This window comes from Ctenopharyngodon idella, chromosome 5 (genome assembly GCF_019924925.1).
Source record: "Ctenopharyngodon idella isolate HZGC_01 chromosome 5, HZGC01, whole genome shotgun sequence".
In the NCBI taxonomy this organism is placed as follows: Eukaryota; Metazoa; Chordata; class Actinopteri; order Cypriniformes; family Xenocyprididae; genus Ctenopharyngodon; species Ctenopharyngodon idella.
In genome coordinates, this window is record NC_067224.1 from 40,850,125 (window position 1) to 40,877,752 (window position 27,628).

At 38.3% G+C, this 27,628-nt stretch overlaps 1 protein-coding gene across 6 annotated transcripts in view; it reads right to left on the reverse strand.

Annotated features, from left to right (window-relative positions):
• The window catches only part of LOC127512114 (uncharacterized), a 127,778-nt gene that overhangs the window by 95,076 nt on the left and 5,074 nt on the right, over positions 1 to 27,628 (reverse strand). For 4 of the 6 annotated variants that reach the window (XM_051892738.1, XM_051892735.1, XM_051892740.1 and 1 more), the window contains exon 2: positions 1,974 to 5,765. In XM_051892738.1, the coding sequence (XP_051748698.1) occupies positions 1,974 to 4,924 (2,951 nt within the window). In that variant the 5' untranslated portion in view covers positions 4,925 to 5,765. Of the gene's footprint in view, positions 1 to 1,973; positions 5,766 to 26,894; positions 27,044 to 27,628 lie in introns of all 6 variants that reach the window. The other 2 variants (XM_051892736.1, XM_051892737.1) reach the window with 2 other exon arrangements.

The window sequence follows — 27,628 nt, forward strand, 5'->3', positions numbered from 1 at the left end:
TCAAAATTGGACAAGCTCAAAATGTTTTAGACCTCATTTACACCTGTATTTAGCGTCGTCCACTTGTGATCTGATCAACCAAAATGCATCTTACTACCAGGTGTAAACTGCTCCTGGATCAATGTCTTTTGTTGCTTGTGTAGCAAAATACTTATCAACCAATCAGTCTTCTGAATGTATGGGTAATGCAGAGTTAGAATTATGATTGGTTGATAAGAATGTTGTTCAACGAATGTTGATTCAGGATTATGTCTGTAAAAATAACAGACAACCCACAGACCACATAACCTGGGTGACTTGCTCCATCAAGTCATTTGAAAACATCAAAATAATAATTCCAATCCAAATAATCTGTGGTGACTGTCAGTAGCTTCTGCAGAAGCCTGCAATCCGACTTTGCAACTACAGCAGAAAATGCCAATGCTTTGAAATAAAATGCATTTTAGATCATATTTGAAGAATGGGAAAATTACGTTTCTGCCTCAATGGCATGTCATTTCACTTCAGCTAGTTCTGGAAACAAAAAACAGGCATGCTACAAAAAAGAAATGCTACAAAATAAAAATAAAAACACTACGCATGTTATATTTCCACATACAAAATAGCTTATAAAACAACAGCTTATAAGATATAAATAAACAACAAAGATCAAGCCAGTAAGTGCCAAAAAGAACACAGAGCCACTATCTGAGATCTGAGTGCACGGTTGGTCCATCATTAGTATGCCACAGACATGAATTTTTAAAGGATTTCAGCCTATTGCTTTTTATCTTGGAAATTGAATTTTTGCTGTAGAAGAATGAAATTGGTGGCGCTTTCCTTTCAGAACCTACCCCCATCAGTGAGTAACCCTACCTCATTACAGACACATGATATCAAAAAGTCTCCTTAATCATCAAGCTTTTATGATGCTCATTATGCCATCATACCATAATTATGTAAATTTCTTTTTCAATTCATAAAAATAAACTTTCAGTTGTGTTTAAGCAGTGTCAGACAGGGCACCGCAGAGCTGAACGTTTTTTCATAGTTCATGGCCCGTGAACAGCTGATGGCTGATAATGAGGCTAAGGATTTTGTTTTGATTAATTTTGCAATAACGTGACAGATCTACAGTTGCATACTAAGCATATCACCGATTATGCTGTTAAAACAATGTTATAGATAATAATAAATGCATTGGCACACACAAAAATCTATATTATGGCTTGTTCAGTTTAGTTAATTCAAATGAACTATTCCAACATAATTCTTAAACATGTCTTAATGTCACTGTGTGCAATAAATGTATAAAATCAAAAAATGAACTTGATCCTTTTTACTTGGGACTGCATTAACTTGTTTTGTTATACCTATAAGTGCAGAAATCCATGTTGGAATTCACCATTCAGCATATCTAACTCATTCGTCCATGTACTTAAGGCTTAATTTAATATCATTGACAGACAATGCTTTCTTAATTTAATTAAGTTCAGGGAACATTTTTATTTTTTGTGTGTAAAGCAATAAAACTGAGACTTCTTTCAAAGAATCTCTCAGAATAGCAAACACTCTTTCACACATCCTACTTGAGACTTTTCAAAGTAAAAGTTGTTGGCACATTCTTTATAGTCTAAAGAAACCTGGAAAGTCTTTCAGCATGAAGACAAGCTACAAGGCTTTCCTTATGAAAACAATCATACCCCTCAGTGATGAACTTGATGAGTGGACAGATGGGAGGGCGGTTTAAAAAGCATCACAGCTATTACTGCTGGAACATGTTAATGACAATCAACACAGGATTGTGGGCAAAAGCAGAGGGTTGGAACATTTTCCTGCTGTTTATGTCTCACTCATTTCCTCTTTCTACCAGCTACTCTGAAGAAGAAGAGAATTTACCCACTTGACTTTACCAACAAAATATGCTTTGGCATTCACAGTTTTTCTTTCTTTCTGTCTTACCAGGTTATTTCTTGACTCACTCGCTTACTCACCCGTCTCGCTCTGCCTCCTTCTTCTCCAGATCCTGAATGACGTCCAGTAAAACCTTGATGGTGTTCTGGCTGGTTTCCAACACCCCTTCCAGGCTGTGCAGCTGAGACTGCAGAGCCCCAATGTCGTACAGAGGGCCGTTTGGGCCAAACAGTTTCTCTTTTGCCTTTGCCAGGTCCAGCTTACACTTAGCCCCAGACATGAGCCCCCCCAGTAGCTCCTGCACCTGCCGCAGTGTGTCCGCTTGGCCCTCCGCTGGTCCAAGGGGGGCCTGGGGATTCGTCCCCGCAGCAGGAGGCAAGTGATTTGCATTGGACTGGGATTCTGGGCCAAGGATCGCCCGTCGGCTGCTTAAACAGGTGGGCCTCACTGTAGCTCTTGCCTTAGTTTTGGGAGGGATAGGAGGTGGGGTTTCACCTGCCTGATGGTGAGTTCCTGCTTCAACATTTGGCTTCGCTACCCCAGTTTTCACTTTGTCCTTTTCAGCGTTGTTGCTCTCGGCTTTGGGGACAGGAGGCTTGCGGGGCTGTCCTGGAGTCAAGGAGCCCTCTTTGCGGGGGGTGTATGGAGGAGGAGGAGGAGGAGGTGGGGGAGGAAGCATGAACTCTCTCCTGTCTCGTCTGTCCTGAGTGCAGCAGAAGGCCTGAGGAGGGGAGGGGCTCACCCCAGTGTTAGTGTACAGCAAAGCAGTCTGGGGAGGGCAGGCGTAAGGAGGTAAGGAATGCCTGAAATTAGCAGAGGGAAGCACAGTTTCTTGGGGTTTACTAGCATACATCATTGCCTCACGTGGACAGAGAATGGGTGACATATTTTGTGGAAATGACTTAGAGTGCGATACTGTTTGATTTGGAGTCTTAAAGTGTTGCACGATTTGAGAGGGATTACTGCAAGACACTGCATTTTGCTTACTAGAGTTGCAGTGTGGCAATGCTTGAACTGAAATTTTACCTGGTGCGGGTTGTGTGGAAGGGCTGCAAATCAGAACGGGTATAGAAGGAGTCACATGGGTTGTCACGTTTTGTTGATCCAAAATGCAGTGTACTGCAGTTTGTGCAATAGGTATAGTGTGTGCTACAGCTGCAATGGGGCCCTTAAAGTGTGAGACAGGGTGTGGCTCGGGAGGAAATGAAATCACATTGTGAGGGAGGGTCTGTGTAGGAATCTTATGAGATGCTGCAGGTTGTGTAGGAGAGCCAAAGGTTGCTGGTTTGTCTTTGACACAGTATGGTATAGACTGCACTGGAATTTTACAAGATGATATGGGGTGAACAGGTGTTGGTATGTGTGTAGCTGATATAGGAGATTGCACTGTCTGCACAGGAAGGGTTTGGGTCCTAACCAATGGCTCATTCTGATTAGAAATATCACAGCTTGGCACAGACTGAATAGAAGTTACAGGTTGTGTTGGAGATATCACAGAGTACACGGGTTGATTGGAGGTGTTACCGCATGCCATGGATTGTGTTGGAGTCTTCTGGCATGGCTGTGTGGATGGGAACGTAGAGTCGACTGCAGGTGCTCCTTGAGAACAGGATGTTGTCTTGAAGCCAGCATTGATGGAGCATGGAATGGTTTCCTCCAACGTCTGGCAACAGGGCTTGGATTGAGCAGGAGTTGTGGGATCTGTATATGAATCTGAAATGCACTGGGAATCAGGTATTGGGGGAGTCTTACAATTTGCAGGTGTGCAACAACGCCTTGTAGATTCAGTAGGAGACATGCATGATTGCCTGTGTGTGGTGTCAGTGGACATGACTTGTGCTGTGGTAGTGCACAACGGCTCCAGTACAGTAGGGGTCAAAATGGTGTTTTCTGTAGCAGCCTGTGGTGGGCAACATTGTGATGTTTCTTTGGGAGGAGGTGGTGTGGTGTGAGAAGGACAAGATGCAGGATCTACCTCTGCTGTTTGCAAGGAGGCCGTGTTGTCTGGGACAGTTTGGATTTTTGAATCACTGCTAGCTTCAGTCTGTGTGAAAGAGACATTACATTGTGTATTATGAACTGTGTTTGGCGTGGGGGAATGCTGTGGAGGCACGATATCTGACGAAGTTCTGCGTGCCACAGCTTTGGATGTGGGTTTCTTGGATTGGTTAGAATGCTGATGGCTTCTGTGCACAGTTTTAGTTGGAGAAGTACAAGGCTCATGCTTCCCAGGATCACTTGCTGCTCTGTTTAAGGATTTCCTCCTCCCTCTCCTTCTAGACTGTTTTTGTGGCGCAGGGGGAGATGGCTGGAGTTGTGTTGTTGTACCCACAGAGGCAGTTTGATTGTCCTCAGTTTTCTGGCACCTTGATTGCTCAGCGGGAGTACAATGTTGGACAGGACTCTTCTGTGATCTACAGGGTGGAATGCAGACCTGTGCGATCAACTCATCTGAGGAGTCTTCGTCATCCCAGCCTCCCCCCAAGCTGTGACTGCGAGTCTGTGTGGCCGAGAGCGAGGGAGGTTTCTGCAAACTGGGTGAGGTTTGGATGGCTGTACTCCTGCATGGCTGAGTTGGCAGCGGCAGTGTGAGCGAACATGGTTGCGTTGGGACCCAGCAGCGTCTGGTAGGCCCAGGGGTAAGTGGGTGCGGTGGTGCTCTCTTCAGAAATGCTGTCACAGCTCCAATTGTCTTTTCCATGTCCCCACGGACCGCTCCCACCAGCGAGGGCCCATTTGTTAACTCTTTTTGCCAGTTTGGAACCTCTGTTGGACTCTTACTTCTCAACTTTTCATTTTTATCCTTCGACTCATTGTCATCCTCCAAATCTTTAAAGCGTACCTGCTGCGTACGGTTTCGTCTGCGTTTAAGTCTGCTTTCAATATCTGGAGAGTTCCGGTTGAGGAGCACTGAGCGCACAGTCACGGTGGTGGGTGTTTTGTCTGGGTTGCCATTGCTGTGGCTGTGAACAGTTGGCAAATGGTTGGGTTCTTTGCTCACCATGTTATCCAAGAGTAGCTTATGGACCATAGATGTAAATAAAAGTTTGACTGTGTTGTTTTTTTTTTGTTTTTTTTTTTTTTGTCTGTTTTCACAAGTCAAATGTGAATGAACAATTCATTAGATAAAAAAATCAGTTATAGCACACTGCAGATTTTGACATTTGGCAAACTCCGAACATGATAAATGCTGCAGAAATAAAAAAAAATAAAATAAAATAGACCAGCCGATGGCAGCAGAGCATGTGACTGGTCCTTTCCTCAGGTCACATGACTGAGGGTTTCTGTTTAAGTCTTTGTGGTAATGCTGTCAGAGTAGGTCCTGGTTTTGGCACGTAGAGTCTTTATAAGCAAGTGTCCTAATATGCAAAAGAGGGACTGGGTGTATCCTGAGCTTCAGCCCCATTAGTCCAAAGGGGCACTTAAACACTCAATGAGCAACCTTGGTGAAACTCTCTTTGTGTAAGTCCTGAAGAGCATGAAACTTTGGCAGGGTAGGCTTGCGAGTATGTCACAAAAGTCTGCATCATGGTTTCATAGCCAAGAGAAAAATCTCACGACACATAGCTCTCACGGTGTACATCCGCAGCAGCTGTAACCATGCTTGTCCTAAAAACATCAAGGCAAATAAAATGTTAATAGGATACAGTTTTCAGGCTGACCAGTGAGAGGATATCCAGACACCTTTAATGCCCTACTTTCCAACTCAAAGCTTGTGTGCACAGTCCTCTCTGGTGTAGCATATCTTGACAGGCCAAGACTGGGCAATGCATCTCTTCAAGTTGACTTTATCTCTCACATTTGTCCTTGAGTTTCTTTGCTTGTGTTGTTCACCTCATCGTTTTCTTTTGACAGGAACGGAACTGGAACATCTGAGCAAGGTGGAAACACAGAAAAAGGACAGTTGGTTCAGTAATGTCCCAAAATCGAGGCTTGTATTTCTGAATCATGTTTTACTTTGTCAAACACATACACACACACAATAAGTTGGTTCTAGAGTAAAACCGTACCTGAGGACATACAGAAGTACCTATGCAAGTATAAAACTGCCTCAAAAAAAGCTAAGATTTTATAAGTTCCCTTCAATAATCAAGTCTTTGATCTCCTTCCATTTTCTGGTGAGGCAGTCTATGAAATAAGAATAGTTTAGGGTCAAATGTATGACAACGGTAGATATTGAGAGTACTTTTAGCTTGTCTGTAGCTTTGGGGCTGGTGTTTAACTCAGTGGTGTCTCAGAGGGGGCAGACTAAGAGATATTCAGGGGTAGAGACTGACAACGCTAATTAACTTGGCTTGTCTTTAAGCAACCCCCCTGGCACATGGAAGCACAAGCATGACAGCTGATCGCCTCAGGGAATTCTGAACACACTCTATCACACTGTCACTGTTACCAGGCACTGCATTCTGTCAGTGATCAGACAATCACAGTCCGCTGAGTCATGAGAGGATGTTAAATGTCTGTGTACGTGTCTTTTGGTACACGTATATGCATCAGATGGGGAATCAGTAAGATTGAATCATTGCACAGAACATCTTACTCAACAAAACTACTAGCATGTCATAGCCCTCCACCTTGATATCTTGTATATGTCATGCAGCGAAACAGTAGCTTCAAGTGCTAATTAGCCTATGGCCATGTTTTGAAAGGAATAGCTTCTTTCTGATTATTCAGTGTCAACAACTCAAATCCAGAAGGATATTAAGATATCTTGAATACTTTTAGAGTTACAGACATGACAACTTTAGAAAGAATATTTATAGTACTCAGACAGGTATGTTCTATGCAATTGAGCTGATGGAAAAAAATAGATACATTTCTAGTTGTAACATTATTTGTTCTTTAGATATTCCTCTTTAAAATAAAAAAGTATCAGCTGTATGCAAAGTGACACACATTTGGTTTTTGACCACTGAAAATGTGTACAATTTACCAATTTACTCATTAAGCCACAATAAGATCTCCATATCTCTGGGACTGTACCATTTAGGGCCTTTAAAATGAAGATACCAAAAGGAAAGTTTGTTAAGAACCAGAATCTAAAAGGATATTAAGATATCTTTAATGCTTCTTGAGATACAAGCATGCAAACTTGAGGCAAAAAACAACATTTTACCATTTTTGAACTGTCACCGTTGGCATATAATGTAACAAAGATTGCTAAAATGAACAGATTTTACTAATAGACATACCAATCGCTCTGTAAAAATAAAATAATGATGCTGTCATCTTTCTAAAGTCATTTTTACACTCCTGTAAATTGGCTCCAAATCTCAGGTGAAAATGGTCATTTTGACCCCTCTCTACAAAATAGTGGATTGCTCAGTAAATATACATGTGTGACATTTAATATTTTGGCTTTCATCACTATTTATGTTTGTCTTTCTACAGAAAAAAATACTAACAAAATCAAAAATTTGAGCCGGGGAAGTTTCCGAAATTTGTTCGATTTGACACGGAATGACCCAGTGTCTTTATCGTCTTAAGTATTAAAATATTAAATGTTTAAACAAATTTTAAAGATATATATTCAGTTTAAAGACAAGTATTCATGCATACAGAAAATATGTATACTGTGCACAGTATACATACTACTGTACTTACAGCAGAGACAGTAACTGTAATATGTTAGTATGCTATTCTGAACATAGCCTATGACTTAAAGCAGCGCAAAACTCAAGAACCATTTGCATGGCCAAAGACACATTCAATGTTCAAGTCAAGCCAAATTTACTTCTATAGCGCTTTTCACAACACACATTGTTTCGAAGAAGCTTTACAGACAATCATGATGTTAATGTTTATAATATCTTAATTTCTTCATGCCTTCATACTTACTTTCAAATAATGCCAAAAGATCCTTGAGCACAGAGGTTCACGGGGAAAAGAATAAAGCACAAACTACCACCTTTCACCTATAGTTTTATGTAGGTAATCAAGCCATCATTGATTGCCTCTCACTCAGCTAAACTACAGGTTCCTCTTGAAATCTCTTACTGCAGCTCTTCAGGTTTAACCACCACTGGAGCCTCAGACAAAAGGCCAAACATGCTCCATTATTAACCTGTTATCTCCATGTAGCCCAAAGATCAATCTGGTTTGGTACAGCTTAGCAATTGTAAAGTAATATAGCTCGATAATTGGGGGCTTGTACAGAGCATACAGAACAGAATAAACGAACAAAAGTTGCAATGTCAAATCAGGTGAATGCATAAACTTCGTTAAACTGAATGTTTTTAAATGTGTAATTAATCTCAAAATTAATGCCTGCAACTCTAATTTAAAAAGTTTAAGTCTAAAAACTAATCTGTAAATAAGTCACGAGATTATGTTAATATGAGTCTGTTATAGTGTAGAACTAAACCAAGTGCCTACCAAATGTATTTAATAAAATTAATTAAAATAAATTGTATGCAATTTTGTGAATGGACACTTGGTCAATGCACTGCCGATATTTTATGCGCTCTTGAATTAGTCTTGCAGTAACAAACTTCAGATCTCAAGGGGGTATCCTTAAAATGTCTGACATTAAACCAGCATGATTCTCCTCAAACTCTGGAAGAGAAAACTGATAATAAAAAGGAACGCAACACATTTTGAAATGCAATGATGCATGAAATCAAGTTTGCATTACTAAACTCAAAGAACTCAAACTTCCTCATTAGTCCAAAAACAGCTTTTTTTGAAACCAAGCTCTGAAAGTGACTCATTTTGGATTTTGTCAAATTATGATGTAATAGTGCGACGGAAGACCGCCTCTGCAGAATCAGATCAACGCCTACTTCTACATCATCGCATCTTTGGCCCCGCCCACTGGCATGTTAGTGATTGAGGTTTGTAATTCTGAATCATTATCCTAATGCTAGGAAAGTGGTTATTCATTTTCAACAATGTGAATGTCTCAGTGGAGAATTATTTGTTTGTTCGGTAAATTTCACTATGGATTTTTTGGTAAATCAGTAGCAAATCAGCGCAGCAAACAGAAGTTTACTGTAAGATAATGCCCCAACAGTAATGCCACAACATGTAAGTAACCCTGTTAATTCTAATGCCTATTCTGCGATCAGTGATTTCTGATATGTAATGATTCATGTACACTCAGACTACTCAGACACTCTTTGCCTCAAAATCGTTTATTGCCGTTTATGCATCAATAAATCAAGCCAGTGAATAAACGGTCAACTTCACATGCGCTCAATAGACATGTCTGTTATCGGCTACAATGCTCATCGCTGCAACCTTTCACACCACAGGAGTAGATCTAAATATAATGCTATAATCAACACTTTTAACGATTAGTTAATCTCGACAGCTCTAATAGTACAAACGTAGTAAAAGTTTTTGAGAGAGTTCCACATGTAATATTTCATATGCAAATATGTAAGCCAATCACAGCAGTGGGCGTTTACACTGAAGTCTCACAGCAGACACGCCCCTTAAAACAGAGCGTTCAAATCAGAGGGCTAAAATCAGGGTCAAAAATGGCTTTTTATTTCTAAATTATGACTATTTTTTTATGCAAAAATCATGCTAACATGCACCTCAGGAAACATTATAAAATAATAAAATGCAGTTCATGACCCCTTTAAAGTATGTTTCAGGCCTTATTAAAGCAAAAAGCCACAACAGGCAGTGTGTTACACAGGTGTGTTCTTATGCACAACACAAAGTTGCCTCTTATATCACTATTTAGGCTATTTTCAAAAACAACGATACGATAAAAGACCATAGTGTTTAATAAATAGTTACGGTTAAAAAAATAGTAACGGTTGCCAAACAACTTTAGTACAATGGTTTCGTACAACGGTTTTGAACACAGCACAATTTAAAATCGATCTGTTTAAAGTCAAAAGTAAAACGAGTCTTCTGTCTCGACTGAACTCAGTAAAAGTGTGTTACCTTCTTTAGCTGCTGCCGTCTGTTTTATGTAGTTCTGCTTTGCCTCTGCAAATGATGAAATGTTATGTTCAGTTCAATGCCAGTGGCGGATTCGTGGCCTCTCCGGAAGTTCAAATGCTCCCATGTGTGATTCATCCTGGCGCAGATGCCGGATTGAGAAATGCTCTTTTGAATGTCGGGTAAATAATACTTGCTGTTATGCATTTAGTTTAGTCACATTACAATACACTGTACAAGCTTTATATTTCCATCAAAACCATTTAGTAGTTGTTCACTGCAAGCACTGCAAGCAGTGTTTCATGGGGGTGTATTAGCATTTATAATGTGCTCACTCTGTGTAAATAAGTTATGAATACATTTGAATATTTATTTGCAGCTTTTACTCACATGCTTTGTGACAGCCTCACTGAGCCGCACACCTGGACACGTTAACCGTTGCCAGCCGCGGCCACACGCAAGGTCAATTAAGGACAAAATTACAACCAAACTCAGGCACTTGATAATATTAATTGTTTTTCATTTCACTTCCCAAATTAGGCCAGAGGAATTCCTTTGAAGATGAGAAATGAGAGATTACAAGAACGCGGAAACTCTGGACGTAATCAAGCGACTGGAATGAAGAGCAGAATGGATTACTCGCTGTCCCTTTGCTCTCCTGGAACTGCCCTCAATTATCCTGCAAGTCTGGAAGTTGTTCCCCAGAAGAGAAGTCAATTATTTAATGAAGCCCTAAATTGGATGAATCATTTGCATAACCAGAACATTTAATTAGGAAACACTTGGTTGTTTTGAGAATTGTCTGATTCTGAATTAAAATTCAGAGGGCAGGTGTAATAGTGGGATTGCGGTCAACTGGGAATGCAGTGTTTGCTGTTCATCTTTGTTCATTCATAAAGGACAAAAAGAGGGAAAATCAAAACAACATCACATAGATGTGTTCTTTAATGATGTATTCGCTTTGAGATTTTATTAAAGATGCTTTTTACTAATGAGTCCCTCTAAACGCTCTACTCGAATAAAACTAGTTTTCCCTGAGGATGCCACGTAAACTCTATTTTTCATAGGCGTACTTTGTGATTTTAATCCCGTCCAATACAAACAAGTTTTTCTCACACAACTAAAAAAGTTTTCACAAATTAAGGCACCTCTGAGAAATCTGATCCTGTGCGTATAGAAATGATGCTGGTATAATATTTATTTTCACAATGCTTCTCTTTTATATTGACCTTCTCTTATATATTGACCTGAGAATAATGTAGTTAAAGGGATAGTTCACCCAAAAATGAAAATTATCCCTTGATTTACTCACCCTCAAGCCATCTTAGATGTATATGACTATCTTCTTTCATTCAGTCAAACACAATCAGAGATTTATTTACCCTGGCTCTTCCAAGCTTTATAATGCAAGATTTTGAAGCCCAAAAAACTGAATCCATACATCATAAAAGTAATCCATACAGCTCCAGCGGGTTAATAAATGCCTTCTGAAGTGAAGTGATGGGTTTTTGTAAGAAGAATATTCAGATTTAAAACTTCATAAACAAAAATAACTAGCTTCCGGCAAATGACCGGCATACTGCACAAGTTGACTTGCGCCACAAGAGTAACCCGACACAATGTATGATGTAGAAGTAACGTAAGCTTAGACGCTGCTCACGGTTTAAACAAATAGGGCTGTGCAACAAACTCAAGCTCCTCTTATATCGAAATCCTCCGACATTTCACTTTAAAAATTCTCGCTTTAGACTTCTAATTAATGACTGGTTATTTGTTTTGCTCTATCCTCTGCGTTTCTGCGTTCGCCAATACGTCATGCGTCGGGTCAGGGGTTACTCTTCCACCGTTACTCAGCCGTCTGCCTGAAGCTAGTTATTATAGTTCAGGGGTGGTGAACGTCGGTCCTGGAGAGCCACAGTCCTGCAGAGTTTTGCTTCAACCCTAATCAAACACACCTGAACAAGCTAATCAAGGTCTGAAGGGTTACTAGGAAGCTACAGGCAGGTGAGTTTTTATCAGGGTTGGATCTGAACTCTGCAGGACTGTGGGTCTCGAGGACCGGAGTTCGCCACCCCTGTTATAGTTAATAAAGTTTTAAATATGGATATTTTTCTTACAAAAATCCATCGCTTCACTTCAGAAGGCCTTTATTAACCCCCTGGAGCCGTATGGATTACTTTTATGATGGATGGATGCTAAGGGGGCTGGAGCCCCGAATGTTTTTTCAAAAGCCCCGAATCTTTCAAGTTTGAGGTTTCTTAACAGTGCTGTCAAAATATCATTTTTCGATACATATCTCTCTACTAAAATATGCTAAAAAGTTCAATGCCGCTTTCCCTCAATATCAATACACCGATACTGGCAGCGCTTTCTCTCTCTTCTCTCCGACAGCGAGTTCACGCGCACCGCAGTTGTACACAGACACGCCTCCTGTCACTCACTCAGCGCAGCGGCAGGACAGCACTCAAGACTCTCTTTCGGTCCGGCTGAAGGATTTTGTTATGATATAATATTACTCAAGTTTAGCACATTTGTCAGCTATACATTCAATCAGTGTTCCCTATTAACAACACTGTGCCGCCACTGTTTCATAATGAACCGAAAACTTAAAACTAACATAAAAGGTTTTTAACGTTGAATTTTGCCAATGAACTAAAATCGAAACCGTGATATATTTTTATGCCTTTTTAAAACAGCAAAAGACAGTGATTTAATTAAGTACATAGGCAGTCTGTTTGTGCTGTGTTTTGCTCACGTGATCAGCTGGTGATCTGGTGTTAGTTCTCCAAAATAAAAGCCTAAGGGTTTATCTCTTGCAAGTGAAGCAATTAGGATAAAAGTATTGTAATTTCCCTATACTGTAGTGTAAAGTAAAATATACTTCTGAAATATTGGTAACACTTTACAATAAGGTTCATTAGTTAACATGAACTAATAATGAACTGCACTTCTACAGCATTTATTAATCTTTGTTAATGTTAATTTCAACATTTACTAATACATTATTAAAATCTTGTTAACATCTAGAGGGACAGAGGTTCACCCACTCAACATATTTTTACAAAATCCTGTCGGAAACAATGATTATTTTGTGAACTTTACTCCAGCATATTACAACAAAGTTATATTTTACACCAAATTAAAATCTTATTGGACAAAACTAAATTTGGGCTAAGCCCAGAATGTTTACAATGTCTGGCTTCGGCCCTGGATGGATGCATTTTTTGGGCTTCAAAATCTCGCCCCCCATTCACTATCATTATAAAGCTTGGAAGAGGCAGAATATTTTTAAATATATCTCCAAATGTGTTCATCTGAAAGAAGATCATATACACCTAGGATTGCTTGAGGGTGAGTAAGTCATGGGATAATTTTCATTTTTGAGTGAACTATCCTTTTCTAAAAATGAATCACAGATTCCACAAAATATTAGGCAGAACAACTGTTTTTTAACTTTGATAATAAAAAGAAATGCCTTTCTTGAGCAGCAAATCAGCATATTAGAATGATTTCTGAAGGATCATGTGACTCTGAAGACTGGAGTAATGATGCTGAAAATTCAGCTTTGATCATAGGAATAAAATGTTCAAAATATTACTTTTTTTAGCCAATTTCTGATCAAATACATGCAGACTCAAAACCATTAAAGTCTTTTGATAATAGTAGTGTAATGAACTAAATGATGCACACACATCTATATGGCATCCCATAACATCTGAATCCTGGCTATAGACGCTCTCATCAAAATCCTAACTACAGATCCCAATTCCCTCCCAAACAGTGCATGAAATGACATACGTCCTATGTTAATAACTGTAATTCAAACGTCACTTAGAAAACCAATCCCATCCAAATAGCTGTTCTGTCACAAACCGTCAGATCTATATGGGTACATTTCAAATGAAATTTCAAATCCGATGTCAGCCCTAAGTAAGTGAGAGCTGAGACAGCATATGTTTCTGTCATACTACGTAAAGTCAGACGCTCTCGGACAGCTTTATTAAGAAAGAAGCGAGACAGTCAAGCGATCCTGACAAGGCTGTCTCAGAGTAGGTCGCTGAATCTAGCCATGTCTCGGAAAAAATATTAAGCTACATTGCATGTTTATTTTGGGAAAGGACGCCTGGGAGGGTCTGTCTTCTTAATTTAGGTACTTCTTTCTTAATTTATATATTTATTTACCTGCTTTTTTCCCTGCAGGAAACATCTTTTTCATGGTAACACCCCCGTTGGTCACGGAGAAGGCTTGATTATTAGGATTACTGATGATTACTGTGATGCTCGACAGGGGTTTGGGAGGAGAGCTGCAGCCTTCGGGCGCTTGTGTTCCACTACCACAACCTCCTCCTCCTCATCCTCATCTTCATCCTGTGGCGCATCACGGCATTGATGTGATTGGCCGTGACACGCCGAGGCCTCTGGATGTGATGTGAATCAACAGAGCACCCGCGACGGAGCAGGAAACGCTGCCGTTCAGAACGGTCTCAGCGAATGTCTCAGCATATGGCATCAACAAAGCAAGGCTGTTTTCAGTATCCACAAAGAAAATAAACTTTATACATTTAAGTATATATATATATATATATATATATATACATAAAAATCAAAATAATAGATAAAATAATGTCTAAATCTCTAAAACTCCTTTTTCTAAACTAACTCTGTTGGATAAAGGTTTGGAAGTATGCAGCATCTTTTTTGCCTCATTGTGTTTTCTGAGCTATTTTCCTTGCGGAGGCCACGTAAACACATATTTCACAGACGTACTTTGTGATTTAATCCTGTCCAAATCAAACAAGTTTTTCTTCAAACAACAACTAAAAGTTTCCACAAATTACCTTCTGTTTTGGGCTCCTCTGAGAAATCTAATACTGTCCGGATAGAAATGATGCTGGTATAATATCTATTTATTTCTTTTCACAGTGCTTCTCTTTTTTTTTTGACCTTCGTTGAATACTGTACCTAAATTCATTGTTGCGCTGCCTTATGCACTTATGGATTTAGACATTTTTGCAGATCACACACATTTCACAGATCATTTATTATAGCTTGTCGAATTTGCCCCTATTTGGGTTTGAGCAAAAACATGTCGTTTTTGTGTGTGTCCCTTTAAATGCAAATGAGCTGCTGCTCCCGGCCCCCTTTCCAGAAGAGGTGGGCCTTTAACAGCTCACGCTCAGTGCAAAGACAAAGCCATGTTGTTCTTTTAAACTAACATTAACTCATTGAGCCCACCTACACTGCGTGGGCACGCTGCAAACTCTCTAAAGCACCTTGTCTCTAAAGTACTAATGAAAAATAACTTTATCATCAGAGTTTATGATATATGATGAACCTGTGCGTCTTGTTCCCTCATTAGCGTCATAAGCGCTGATGCTCGGGCTCCCTTATGTACTTATTTTGCTGTGCAGATAATTCCACATTATTAGGTGAGGGAGAACACGACCCACCCTGGTGTTTGGAGCTGAGGATCGGATCATAACCTGCACAGAAAGAGCTGCTGTCTCAGGCTGATTCTGCTGCCCGGAGCCAAGCATCCTTGAGGTCTTGTAAAGATACGTGTCTTTGTTTTTGTAGCATCTGATTGTTCTGTTCCATCCGGTCTCTTGTGGAGAAAAACACTGTGCCACTGCCACTTTCAATTTCATGTTCTTTGGTGGAATGATAAAACTGCACATTCATATTGCCAAAGTATTTGCAAGAAAGCTGTGAAAAATTATTAAAGGGGCAAAACAAAAATTTAAATAAAATAAAATAATTAAAAAATAAATAAAATAAAATAAAATAAAATAAAATAAAGTAAAATAAAATAACACCTCTGCACGACAAGTCAACTGATTTAAGGTATCAAACAAAAATAAAATAAAACAAAACAAAACAAAACAAAAAACAAAATAACAGGACACCTCTGCATGACAAGTCGACTGATATAAGGTATCACTCAAAAATAAAATAAAAAAATAAAACAAAATATAAAATAAAATATAAGTCAGGAGATCGGCTAACCCTTAATATGAGCCTTAGCAAGCTAATAACTAATAATGAAAAATAACAACAATACAAACTGAGAGAACAAGTAATATTACAAATGTATGCACTACATTTCTGCATTTTATAATTAAATATTTGCCAGTTATATGCTGCTTGCAAATAGCATATTTTGTCAGAATACATGTGCTTTGGAAAGATGAATAAAACACATAAAACAAAATAACAGAAGATAACAGTGAAGAGTTCACTATAGCAGCAATCAATGGATTTACCAGAAAGGAATAAATTAGTAACATTAATTAAACAATAGTAGTTAAGGATAAACTAAAGATAAAAATAAGAACTGAAGGTCAGTGATAAAAAAAAAACAATCACTCACTGTCTCCTTTTCTGTCTTTTATTTCCATAATTTATGTTGCTTTCCATCACAGATTCCATCTCTTTTGTGCTCTCTCACTCTCTTTCCTACAGCACTCCCAATGCTTTCATTTCTACTCACATATTCCTCTCTCTCTCTCTCTCTCTCTTTCTCAGTCTGTGGACAGAGATTTACAGTGACAGTTTAATGAATCCAGCATTTCTTAATGCTCAGTGTATCCTAGTGGCAGGATCGCTGACCCCCCTTCAACCCCCTCAGTCTTCTACATGCATATTGCGCTTCATACGCAGTTGGGCTGGGAAGCATCTAAATGAATCATAACTCAAACATATCACTGTTATTAAAGACTTCACAAGCGTCCCCTGAGCTCTTTGAGCCAGTAATGCTCAATAATCGTGTAGCTTTTAACTTTAAGTTGCATCTAAATTGCCTTCCTTACAAGAACAGTGCAGTAAAAATATAGTAAAAATATGAAAAAACAGTAAAAATATGAAGACTTTCCTCACATTGCAGACAAAGCATTGCAAATTGCAGAGCTGCACTGAAAATGAATATGTATATATACACACACACACACACACAGTGTATATATAATCTCATTGATTAACCCTTGTGCATCAATTAAAAAAAGTTACACATAGGTCCATATAGAGGACAAAAATGTCTGTGTCAAAAAAACTGTCATAAAATTTGAAGCTTTGGAGCACAGACTTCAGTTTGATCTCATTTTAAAGAAGACCCTTGGAAGATTATTGCTGAAGTAAAAAAAAAAAGTTGAAAATGATTTATGAATATTATTTTATATAAAATATATATTTTATGAAACATGTTGAACTTTAAAACTGCTAGAAAACCAAAGCCATAAATCTAAAAAAGTTTGAGGTTGATATCTCAAAAAATGAGCTTTCAGTAAGATTTTGTTTGGGCGCAGTATCAAATTTTCCCCATTAGATGCCAGCAAAACTCCACTGGTACACACAGTGGTTGGATTTGTGATTTGCAGTAGAGTTTTTCTCTCTCAAATATTACAAGCACACACACGCACACACACACATTTTGTTTTTATTACACACATGCGAACCACACTCTGACATCAACACACCCACACATTTATAGCTGCATAATTTATCCAGTGGTCTCTATAATATGCAGAAGCAGAAAACAGGAATAAAGCAAGTATTTGCTTTATAGGCCAAACCTGAGAAAATGGCACCAACTGGTAAATTTTTTTTTTAAAAATTTAAATTTTGAAGCCTTGCAACAGAATGAAAGCCTATTAACAAAGATTGCATCATTTTATAGTTAAATGGCAGTTTTAATGGGTTTCAGTTGGGACATTTTTTGTACCGAGTGGAACTTATTTGTGTACCTCATGCAAAAAATGTTTTTAAAGGAAATGGGGGTGAAATAGTAAAATTCCAATAAAATTACACCTGTGCCAAAATGTATGCAGCTGGCATTAACACAGGCAAAAAAAAAAAAAAATACAATAAATACAATAAAATCAAACTCCATTATTTAAATATTCTATAAACAAAGTTTAACATTTTAGAAGCTGTCAATACAATAATTATGTATGTGTGAAAATGTTTGACTGCTAGACTTTATATATATAAAACTTTATATGAATGTATGCGATTACTAACGACATTAAAGATTAGATATTAGATAAAAGATTAGATAAAGATTATTTATTTGACATTATTTATAAATGAATGATAAGTTTTGAATCAGTGCAAAAACAGCTTCACATTATGTGACACTTGAGTTGATTTAAAGGGGCCCTATTATGTCCCTTTTACAAGATGTAATAAAAGTCTCTGGTGTCTCCAGAATGTGTCTGTGAAGTTTTAGCTCAAAATACCCCACAGATCATTTATTATAGCTTGTCAAATTTGCCTCTATCTGGGTGTGAGCAAAAAAACACAGTTTTTGTGTGTGTGTCCCTTTAAATGCAAATGAGCTGCTGCTCCCGGCCCGCTTTCCAGAAGAGGGCGGAGCTTTAACATTTTGCTTAACAGGTCCCCTTTAATATATTATAAACATGACTGTATAAAGCATGTCTGAAGGCAATGTAAATGGTAACCATTTCTACACTAGATGAAAGCGTCACACAATATGATATACTAAAACTAAATCACTCCCATTACACATTATGGCACAGATATACCATGGCATAAACTGTATAGCAGAATCTCTACCATCCAGCTCTAATCGATACTGTATGTCTAGGATGTGGGAAAAGAGCCAAAAAGCCGTTTAAAGAAAAAAAGTTTGAGTCCTCATTGAGGTTGGCATTGATGCATCCACACCAGTGTTCACAAAGACAGGAGTGCATTTCAGGTTTAGCAGATGCTATTCACCAAACACATCTAATATTCAGTGTTAAAATGCTCAGTTAATACTGCATTACAGTCACTCATTCATGGAGAAAGCTTTGAATTGTGTCTGGAAAGGGAGGGCGCGTGCTGCAGATAGAATTGTTATGTAAAAGTGTGTCAGATTGGATTGGTGAAGCATGGCTAACTTTATTGGACAAGACTGTGCAAGCAGAGAGACGGGGAGAAAGGTAGACACAGCGAGATATATTTAGAGAGACGCCGAAGTGAAGCGAGACAGGAGAGAAAGAGAAGACAGCGGGGGAAAAGAAGGAGAAACACCCCACACCGCGATAAAGAGTTTAGTGAAGCGGCAAATCATGTAAGACTCGTTTGTTTTTATTGCTTGTATGTTTCTAATCTACATCATGGACCAAAAACAGATTCTTTTTGCACTTTTAAAAATAAAGGCTCCAAAAAGTTAGATGTAACTTGGTTGGAATGAAACCTTTTAAAGAATGATGTTACATACTTCCTTATATTCCATCCTTTTTGTTTGACCAATGGTAGTCGAGAGGAGTGTTTGAAAACAGTCCTTATCTTTGAAAATCATTTTGGTGACACTACTGGCAGAGAAATGACACATTTCACTTAAAACAGTTTTTAAAATATGTTTTGAGTACCTTTATGGATCTTGAGAGGTTCGGTGACATCGCTGGCAACAGAGGCTCCACTGAGCCATCGGATTTCATCAAAAATATCCTAGTTTGTGTTCCGAAGATTAACGAAGGTCTTACAGGTGTAAAACGACATGAAGGTGAGTAATAAATTATATTATTTTCATTTTTGGGGGAACTCACCCTTTAACTACTTTTATCTCAGTGGAAAAAGTTATATTTACATATAAATATACTGTTTTTATGAAAAATATATATATATGTGCAACTTTCATTAAGCCTTTAAAATATTAGTGGCAAATTTGTAAACTCATATTCAGATGTTTGGGGTCAGTGAGAATTTTTAATGTTTTTAAAAGATGTCTCTTCTGCTCACCAAGGCTGCATTTATTTGATCAAAAATATAGTAATATTGTTAAATATTATTAAAATTTAAAAAAAAACTGTTTTCTATGTGAATATATTTTAAAACGTAATTTATTCCTGTGATTCAAAGCTGAGTTTTCAGCATCATTACTCCAGTCTTCAGTGTCACATGATCCTTCAGAAATCATTCTAATATGCTGATTTGCTGCTCAAAAAACATTTCTCATTAATATCGATGTTGAAAAATGTTGTGCTTCTCCATATTTTTGTGGAAACCCCAATATATTTTTTCAGGATTCTTTAATGGATAAAAAGTTCAAAAAAATCTTTGTAACATTATAAAATGTCTTTACTATCAAGTTTTATCAATTGAATGCATCCTTGCTGAATAGTAAAAGTATTCATTTCTTTGAATAAAAATATGACCCCAAACATTTACCATTGCTCAGTGAAATTTTGCGGGCGAAATCCAGTCATTCTAATAGGAATCCAGGCGATTTTTCTCATGAGGGTGGAAAAAGTTGCTCACACCAATTTCGCTTGCATTCAAGTTGGTCACACGAAACCAAACAGAAAGCTTCTTGTTTGAGAGTGACTTCTGTGTTTGCACTGCTTCAGATCGTGACACTAGTGACAATAGACAATGGAGCACACAAAATTTTGCTAAAATTTCACTAATGTGACCAGCACGTTTATGCTACTTTTGCGTCCTTCGGATTTATTTAACTGCATGGAAAAAGAGAACAATTCCTTTAATAAGGTGTAAAGAGTACCTGAAAACCATACTAAAGTAAAGGTACAGATACCTTACAGGGAAATGACTCCATTACAAGTTACAAGTCATCCATTCCAATACAACTTGAGTAAAGGTCCTAGACTATCAGATTTTAACAGTACTTATTATTTTACTTGTACTGAATGTAGGCTCAACGATGCACTAGTCCCCGACACCTAAGAGACATGCCAGTGAAAAACAAGAAAGAGTTGATTTGTGAAGAGAGTGGTCACGTGTTTATTTTCTAAAATCGAAATATAACTGAGGTTCAACACAACACCTAAACGTCTACACTCAAGTTTAAGTTAAGCTCAAGTGCTCAGAAAGGGCACAAGTAAACCAATATCCTTCAAAAAGGTCTCTTCAATATAACAGATAAATCTCCCAGGGCCATGTCAAACTTAAAAACCCTATACACAATTATAAATGGTTCTTTGCAATGATTTTGCAGTCACCTTACAGCCACAAACCTTCTGCTAATGAGACATGATTCAGCAAACTCTCTGATTAATTGAAAAGGTAATCAGTGTTACATTTTTAACTCAGTGCTCAAGGCAAACGTCTTGCAATTGTATTGCATTTCATTTATTGCCCGAGAAAGCAATATCACAGTCGAAACTGCTGATTCAAATGGCGGACTCTTGGCCTGAATGAAATCTTGAATTTAGATTTGTTTTGAGAAGAACAAAAGCTCTCCCGAGAGCTGCCAAAGATGATGTACAACGTGCTAAAACTTTCACAGTCACTGAGATGGTTCTTATGACAATGAGATCTTATTATCTATATGCTAAATAATTCTGCAGAGAAACCACCTCTGCCAGCTTTAACTCTACAGCACAAAGAAACTCTTACCAACACCTACTCGCACTCATGAGTGAGAGCGAATTTGCATAACAAAGGCCGTGGAAATGGGGAACGCTAGAAAAATGAAGAAATAAGAAACAAACGCCCCTCATAGTGACTAGGGAGGTTGCGTTTAATGCTGAAAAGATGCTGGAAGCACTAATCAAACTTTTTTGTTTGTTTACCTGATTATTCTGGTTTTCTGAGGCACTAAAAGACATCAACATGAATCATATGTGTCCATCATGACTGAGGAAAAAAAGAGGATTTGGTCACACAGTGTCACATTTCAAAGAACCTCATTACCAAAGTATTTTTGGAAGCTTCTCTTTTCATTTCATTAAGATTGCTAGTCTTGCCAGCATGAGCAGCAGATGTCATCAGTGTGACCCAGCGGAGGAGATGATGCGAAAAGGCTTAAAGAAATGCTGTGGGTTCAGTACAAACTAAAGTATATTGACAGCATCAAAGCTCATGTTTACAGTAACAAGTTCTTCCTTTGCGTTTTTCGCGTACAGACGACAACGTTGTCAAAACGATCCCCGTTCACATGGATTCGCGCAAACAACTAAAAACGCTGTATTCTGCTGCCAGGCCAGTAGATGGCAATGTCACTTTGTAAAGAAACACTACGCGCCTACAGACTGAACATGTAATACGCATGAGCGTCACCGGTTTCACAAATTCTCATTTTTCTAGTTTACACGGAGATGATAACGGTATCGTTTTCAAAAACTCCCGCTTTCAAAAGTTAGTGTTTTCAGGCCCCCAAAACGCCGTTGTCGTGTAAATGAACGGCCAAAACTCATAAAAAGTTTTTAAGTGTTGTGTAAACGGCCCCTAAATGTATCGAAAGTGACAGTAAAGGTCTTTGCACACTGAATCCGAAATTCTCATCTGAAATTTTCGCACATTAAAAAATAAATAAGACATCACGTTGTGTCAATCACGTTTACATACTGCCTCTGAAACTTTCGTCCGTCATAAAAAATTAGGATCAGTTTCAATTTTCTGCGTTTTTCGCATCCATAGCACGCATTTTGAGAGGTGTTTTGACAATTCAGAGCCACCGTACAAACGAATGCCAAAATCGCGAATGGCGACTGACAGGTTGATTCACGCCATCTCGCAGCACAAAGCATCGTATGACAAACAAAGTGCGGAATACAAAGATTGTGCCAGTATCGCTAGCAAAGCATCTGACATCCTGAAGTAAACTTTGAATTGCTTGGGATTATCCCGCAGCTCCTTGATAAGGAGGTGGAACTCTCCTTCCTCTCCGCGCAATCTCAGGATTGAATGGACCCGATATTTCCTTTCTTTTTCTCTTTTTAAGAAGAGAGAGGACAACAAAATCATCCTCACTGCTTGAAGACTCCATTTTGTATTGTTTTGTGAATTTTTTCACAACAGATTAATTAATACGCATTGGACTCAGTGTGCAAAGTTTCTGTGCATAACGAATTTTTAGGATGACGAATATGAAAAAACACAAACTCAGTGTGCAAAGACCTTTACAATGTTACAAAAGAGTTCTAATTCAAATAAATGCTGTTGTCTTTCTAAGAATACTGAAAAAAACGGCTATTTTAAATTCTAATAATATTTCACAATATTACAGTTTTTACTGTATACTTGATGAAATAAACACACCCTTGGTGTGCATAAGAGACTCCTTTCAAAAACATTAAAAAAACTAACTTTTAAACATTGGTGTACATCAATTACTCCATACAAAAATGTGTTATATGAGCTGTAAAGCTGTCCAAATCATGACTATGTGGATGAATTTCTAGTTATGTATTTCCAATGTTATTTCTATGAGAGTAGTGTGCTCCATATAAACAGATCTCTTTCCGGTGTTCCTGTGTGCAACATGCACAGATGCAGTCAACACGAAATGGCCATCGCAATCCATTCTACTTCCAAAATGGATTTCAGAGTGAAGCAGGATATTTAATAAGAAAATAAACTCGATTTTGTTCATTGGGATAAATTATATTGCGAAATGCAGGGTTTTAACCACCATACACATTTACATGTATGCATCTGACAGATGTTTTTATCCAAAGTGACTTGCATTGCATTCAGGACATACATTTTATTAGTTCATGCATTCCCTGGGAATCAAACCCATGACCTTGGCATCGCTAGCACCATGTAAATATGCCAATGGCACACTTAAACTTTTACCTTTAGTCTCCCTGAAATCTTAAATCTTTGGTTACAACCTCGGTTTGTTACAGAATGGAGCTACGAGGTAGAACGAGGTGAAAAATAGCCTACAAGGAGCATTGTTTCAGAGGGTTAGAAAGGTTATAAAGACAAACATTTTTTCTTCGTAATAACCAGCAGAATGAATCCTGCACAATAGGACCAGGGAAGTATACTGAACGTGTAAGAAAGTAAATAAGATGTATCGCCGACTTTAAGTTCTACCGAACCCGAAACATTCACTTTCATAAAATCCCACCCTCAATTTCCCGTCTGCAGAAGTAATGCCGGTGCGCTGAAGTGAAAGGTTTGAATCAGTGTCAGCCAAGGTCATGATTATTTGCACAGGTTTGATGGCGGGTTCCTACACATATTTAATGTGTTTATGTGCTGCAAGAATGATAGAGGGAGAAGAAGAAAGCGTGAACCAGCCGGGCTAACACTCATTTATATCAGCTACCTCTCAGAAAACACCTACACATATACAGAGAAAACAACTTATTAAAGACCTGATAGGCACAGCGAGAGAAGGTGTAAATGAGACTTGGATAGTTTGTGGTAGCAGTGTCACTTGAAATTGAGCTTGAGTTGAAAAAAAAAAAAACATGTGGAATGCGTAACAGACAAAAGAATAGAAGCCATCTTTATAGTCGCATGTACTGTAATGCTGAACCACTTAACTACTTAAAGGGATAGTTCACCCAAATCTATGAGACTTCCGTTCATCTTCAAAACGCAAATGATGATATTTTTAATGAAATTCAGAGATTTCTGTTCCTCCACTGAAAGCAGGGTTGCCAATTCCACAGTTTTCTCGCGAAATTGGGCTACTTTTAAACTGTTGCCGTGAGTTTTTTTTTTTTTCCCCTCGGGTTACAGGTTTGACTGACATATTGCATAAATTAGATTTGACTAAAATGCTTGTGTTGAAATAGTGTAATCACTAGTTTTGTGATCACTATGATATAGTGGTGTTCATTTTGCATAACAGTGACTGAATGTGTATTTTAGTGGCATATTTTGAGTTTTGGTATTTTGGATATGGTCATTGGGCTATTTTTGGGCTACTTTAGATTGGCCTTTGGGCTATTTTTGTTACGCCAACCTGGCAGCCCTGATAAAGGCATCGTAAAATAAACCCATATGCATTGAGTTGTTTAATCCAAGTCTTCTGAAGAGACACAATCTCTTTATATGATGAACAGATTTAATGTAGGCTTTTATTCACATATATTGATCAGCAAACATTGTTTCCTGCATTCAAATTTGGTCAAGGAATCTCAAGCATGCTCGCTTGACACGCGAGAGTCCATGAGGTTCATTCTCGTGTGTTATGCATTACATTTGATCTTCTGCATGAACCAGTGAGGTTCATTCTCGTGTTACGCAGCACATTTGAGCCTCCATGAGAACCAATGAGGTTCATTCTCGTGTTACGCAGCACGTTTGAGCTTCTGCGAGAACCAATGAGGTTCATTCTCGTGTTACGCAGCACATTTGAGCTTCCGCAAGAACCAATGAGGTTTATTCTCATATGTTACGCAGCACGCTTGAGCTTCCGCAAGAAACAATGAGGTTCATTCTTGTGTTACGCAGCACATTTGAGCTTCTGCGAGAAACAATGAGGTTCATTCTCGTGTTACGCAGCACATTTGAGCTTCCACGAGAACCAATGAGGTTCATTCTCGTGTTACGCAGCACATTTGAGCTTCGCCGAGCACCAATGAGGTTCATTCTCGTGTTACGCAGCACGTTTGAGCTTCTGCAAGAACCAGTGAGGTTCATTCTCGTGTTATGCAGCATGTTTGAGCTTCTGCAAGAACCAATGAGGTTCGTTCTCGTGTTACGCAGCACATTTGAGCTTCCGCAAGAACCAATGAGGTTCGTTCTCGTGTTACGCAGCACATTTGAGCTTCCGCAAGAACCAATGAGGTTCGTTCTCGTGTTACGCAGCACATTTGAGCTTCCGCAAGAACCAATGAGGTTCGTTCTCGTGTTACGCAGCACATTTGAGCTTCCGCAAGAACCAATGAGGTTCGTTCTCGTGTTACGCAGCACATTTGAGCTTCCGCAAGAACCAATGAGGTTCGTTCTCGTGTTACGCAGCACATTTGAGCTTCCGCAAGAACCAGCAATGCAGGTTCATTCTCGTGTTACGCAGCACATTTGAGCTTCGCCGAGCACCAATGAGGTTCATTCTCGTGTTACGCAGCACATTTGAGCTTCCGCAAGAACCAATGAGGTTCATTCTCGTGTTACGCAGCACGTTTGAGCTTCTGCAAGAACCAATGAGGTTCATTCTCGTGTTACGCAGCACGTTTGAGCTTCTGCAAGAACCAATGAGATTCATTCTCGTGTTACGCAGCACGTTTGAGCTTCCTGCAAGAACCAATGAGGTTCATTCTCGTGTTACGCAGCACGTTTGAGCTTCCTCAAGAACCAATGAGGTTTATTCATGCGTGTCAAGCAAGTACGGTTGAGCATCTGTTCACTGAACAATGTTTATATGTAGCAAAGCCTAAATTAAAACTGTTCATCATATAAAGCGATCGTGTCTCTTGGATTAATCCACTCAATTCATATGGATTTATTTTACCATCTCTTTATGAACGTTTTTTATGAACGTTTTCAGAGTTGTGGGTGATTGGACTTTCAATGGAGCAACAGAAATCTCTCAGATTTCATTAAAAATATCTTCATTAGTGTTTCGAAGAAGAATGAAAGTCTTATGGATTTGGAACAACATGAGGTTGAGTAACTGATGACAGAACTTTCATTTTTGGATGAACTATACCTTTAAAAACATGAAAATACAAGACGTGTGCATATAGACCGACAACTGAGCTCAAAGACACACTGCTGATTTGCAGTCACTAAGGATCAGCTGTCATCAAAGCTGAGTTCGTGCACCACAACGTGATTGATAAACTAATAAATCTCAACAAAACGGCATTACTGTAGTCAAATTCACTAAATGACAATTTAAAGCAATAATGTTTATGAAGAAATGCACAAGCTAATTCTTCAGCAGTCTTCTCACCCAGTGCAGTTCGTCTGGTGTGTATTAATGTGCTATGTCATGGCATGTTAGCAAATGCATGAAGTTACATAATCCATAAACACTGCCTGTTTGAATCAGTATTTGGCCCATTTTTCATGATGTTAAACTACTGATGCATGATATTGTCTCGCTGGCTGTTTGTCGTGTGTGATCTCAAGGGTTTATTCACAGGAAATGGACATTATTCTGAGGAAGCTGTAAATTCTATCGTAGTGCTGGTGTCAAACTGAAATGATGATGGAGAACTCACTACATCTCATTGCTCAATGAAATGTTATCCGTGCTGAAAATACAAGGTTAACCAGCTTTACCATTCCTTGCAGGATCTGTAAAAATTAGATAATGTTTTGTTTTTTCTATTTTTTCCTATAGTGCTGCCCTGGGGAAGCTGATCTAAATATCAGATATAAAAAAAAATCTCACAAGACAAAATACTAATTCAAATTTACACAAATTATCCTGTTAACAAAAGCACACATACCCTTTGTTCTTAATATCGCTTCTTCAGGCATCAGCGATTGCTTGCAGTCTTTTGTGGTTGTTGTGAATGAGTCCCTCAGATGTCTGGAGTGGCAAAGCAGGATCTTGATATAAGTGAGCCACTATGGTTGAGAATTTGAATGTGAAGAGCTAGCAGGGAAACCAACAAAATTACAGGGTATTTGTCACGAACAGTGGGCAGAACAAACGAGGACTCGATTATTACAAAAGGACGAACAGTCATTGATGTTCAAGGAGGAAACAAATGATATTAAGAAGCAAGGATGTGTGAGGATAATTTTTGTGAATTCAGTTATTTTGTCTTCTAAAATATCTGTTATGCCAAACAGCTTTATCAGAACAGTATTGATTTAAAAAAACGATATTAAAAAAACACAATCTTATAGATTCTGTAAAGATTATGTATGGGAAAAACTGCAAGATAAGAACCAAATTATTGTTATTGTTAACTAAAACTAAAAACATTAAAAATCATTTTACAAAATAAAGCTGAGATAAAATTAAATAAAATAAATATTAGATGAAAAACCTAATCCTAAAAAAAGATGGGGGAAAAAAATTAGAAATGTTGCATTGGTAACTAACTGAAATAAAATTCAAGTTTAAAGTTGAAGTACTAAAATTACTAAAACTGAAACAAAAATATTAATGCTAAATAGAAACCAAGACAAAAAGCTCGTATTTTTTTTTTTTTTTTTTTTACTAAAATGATCA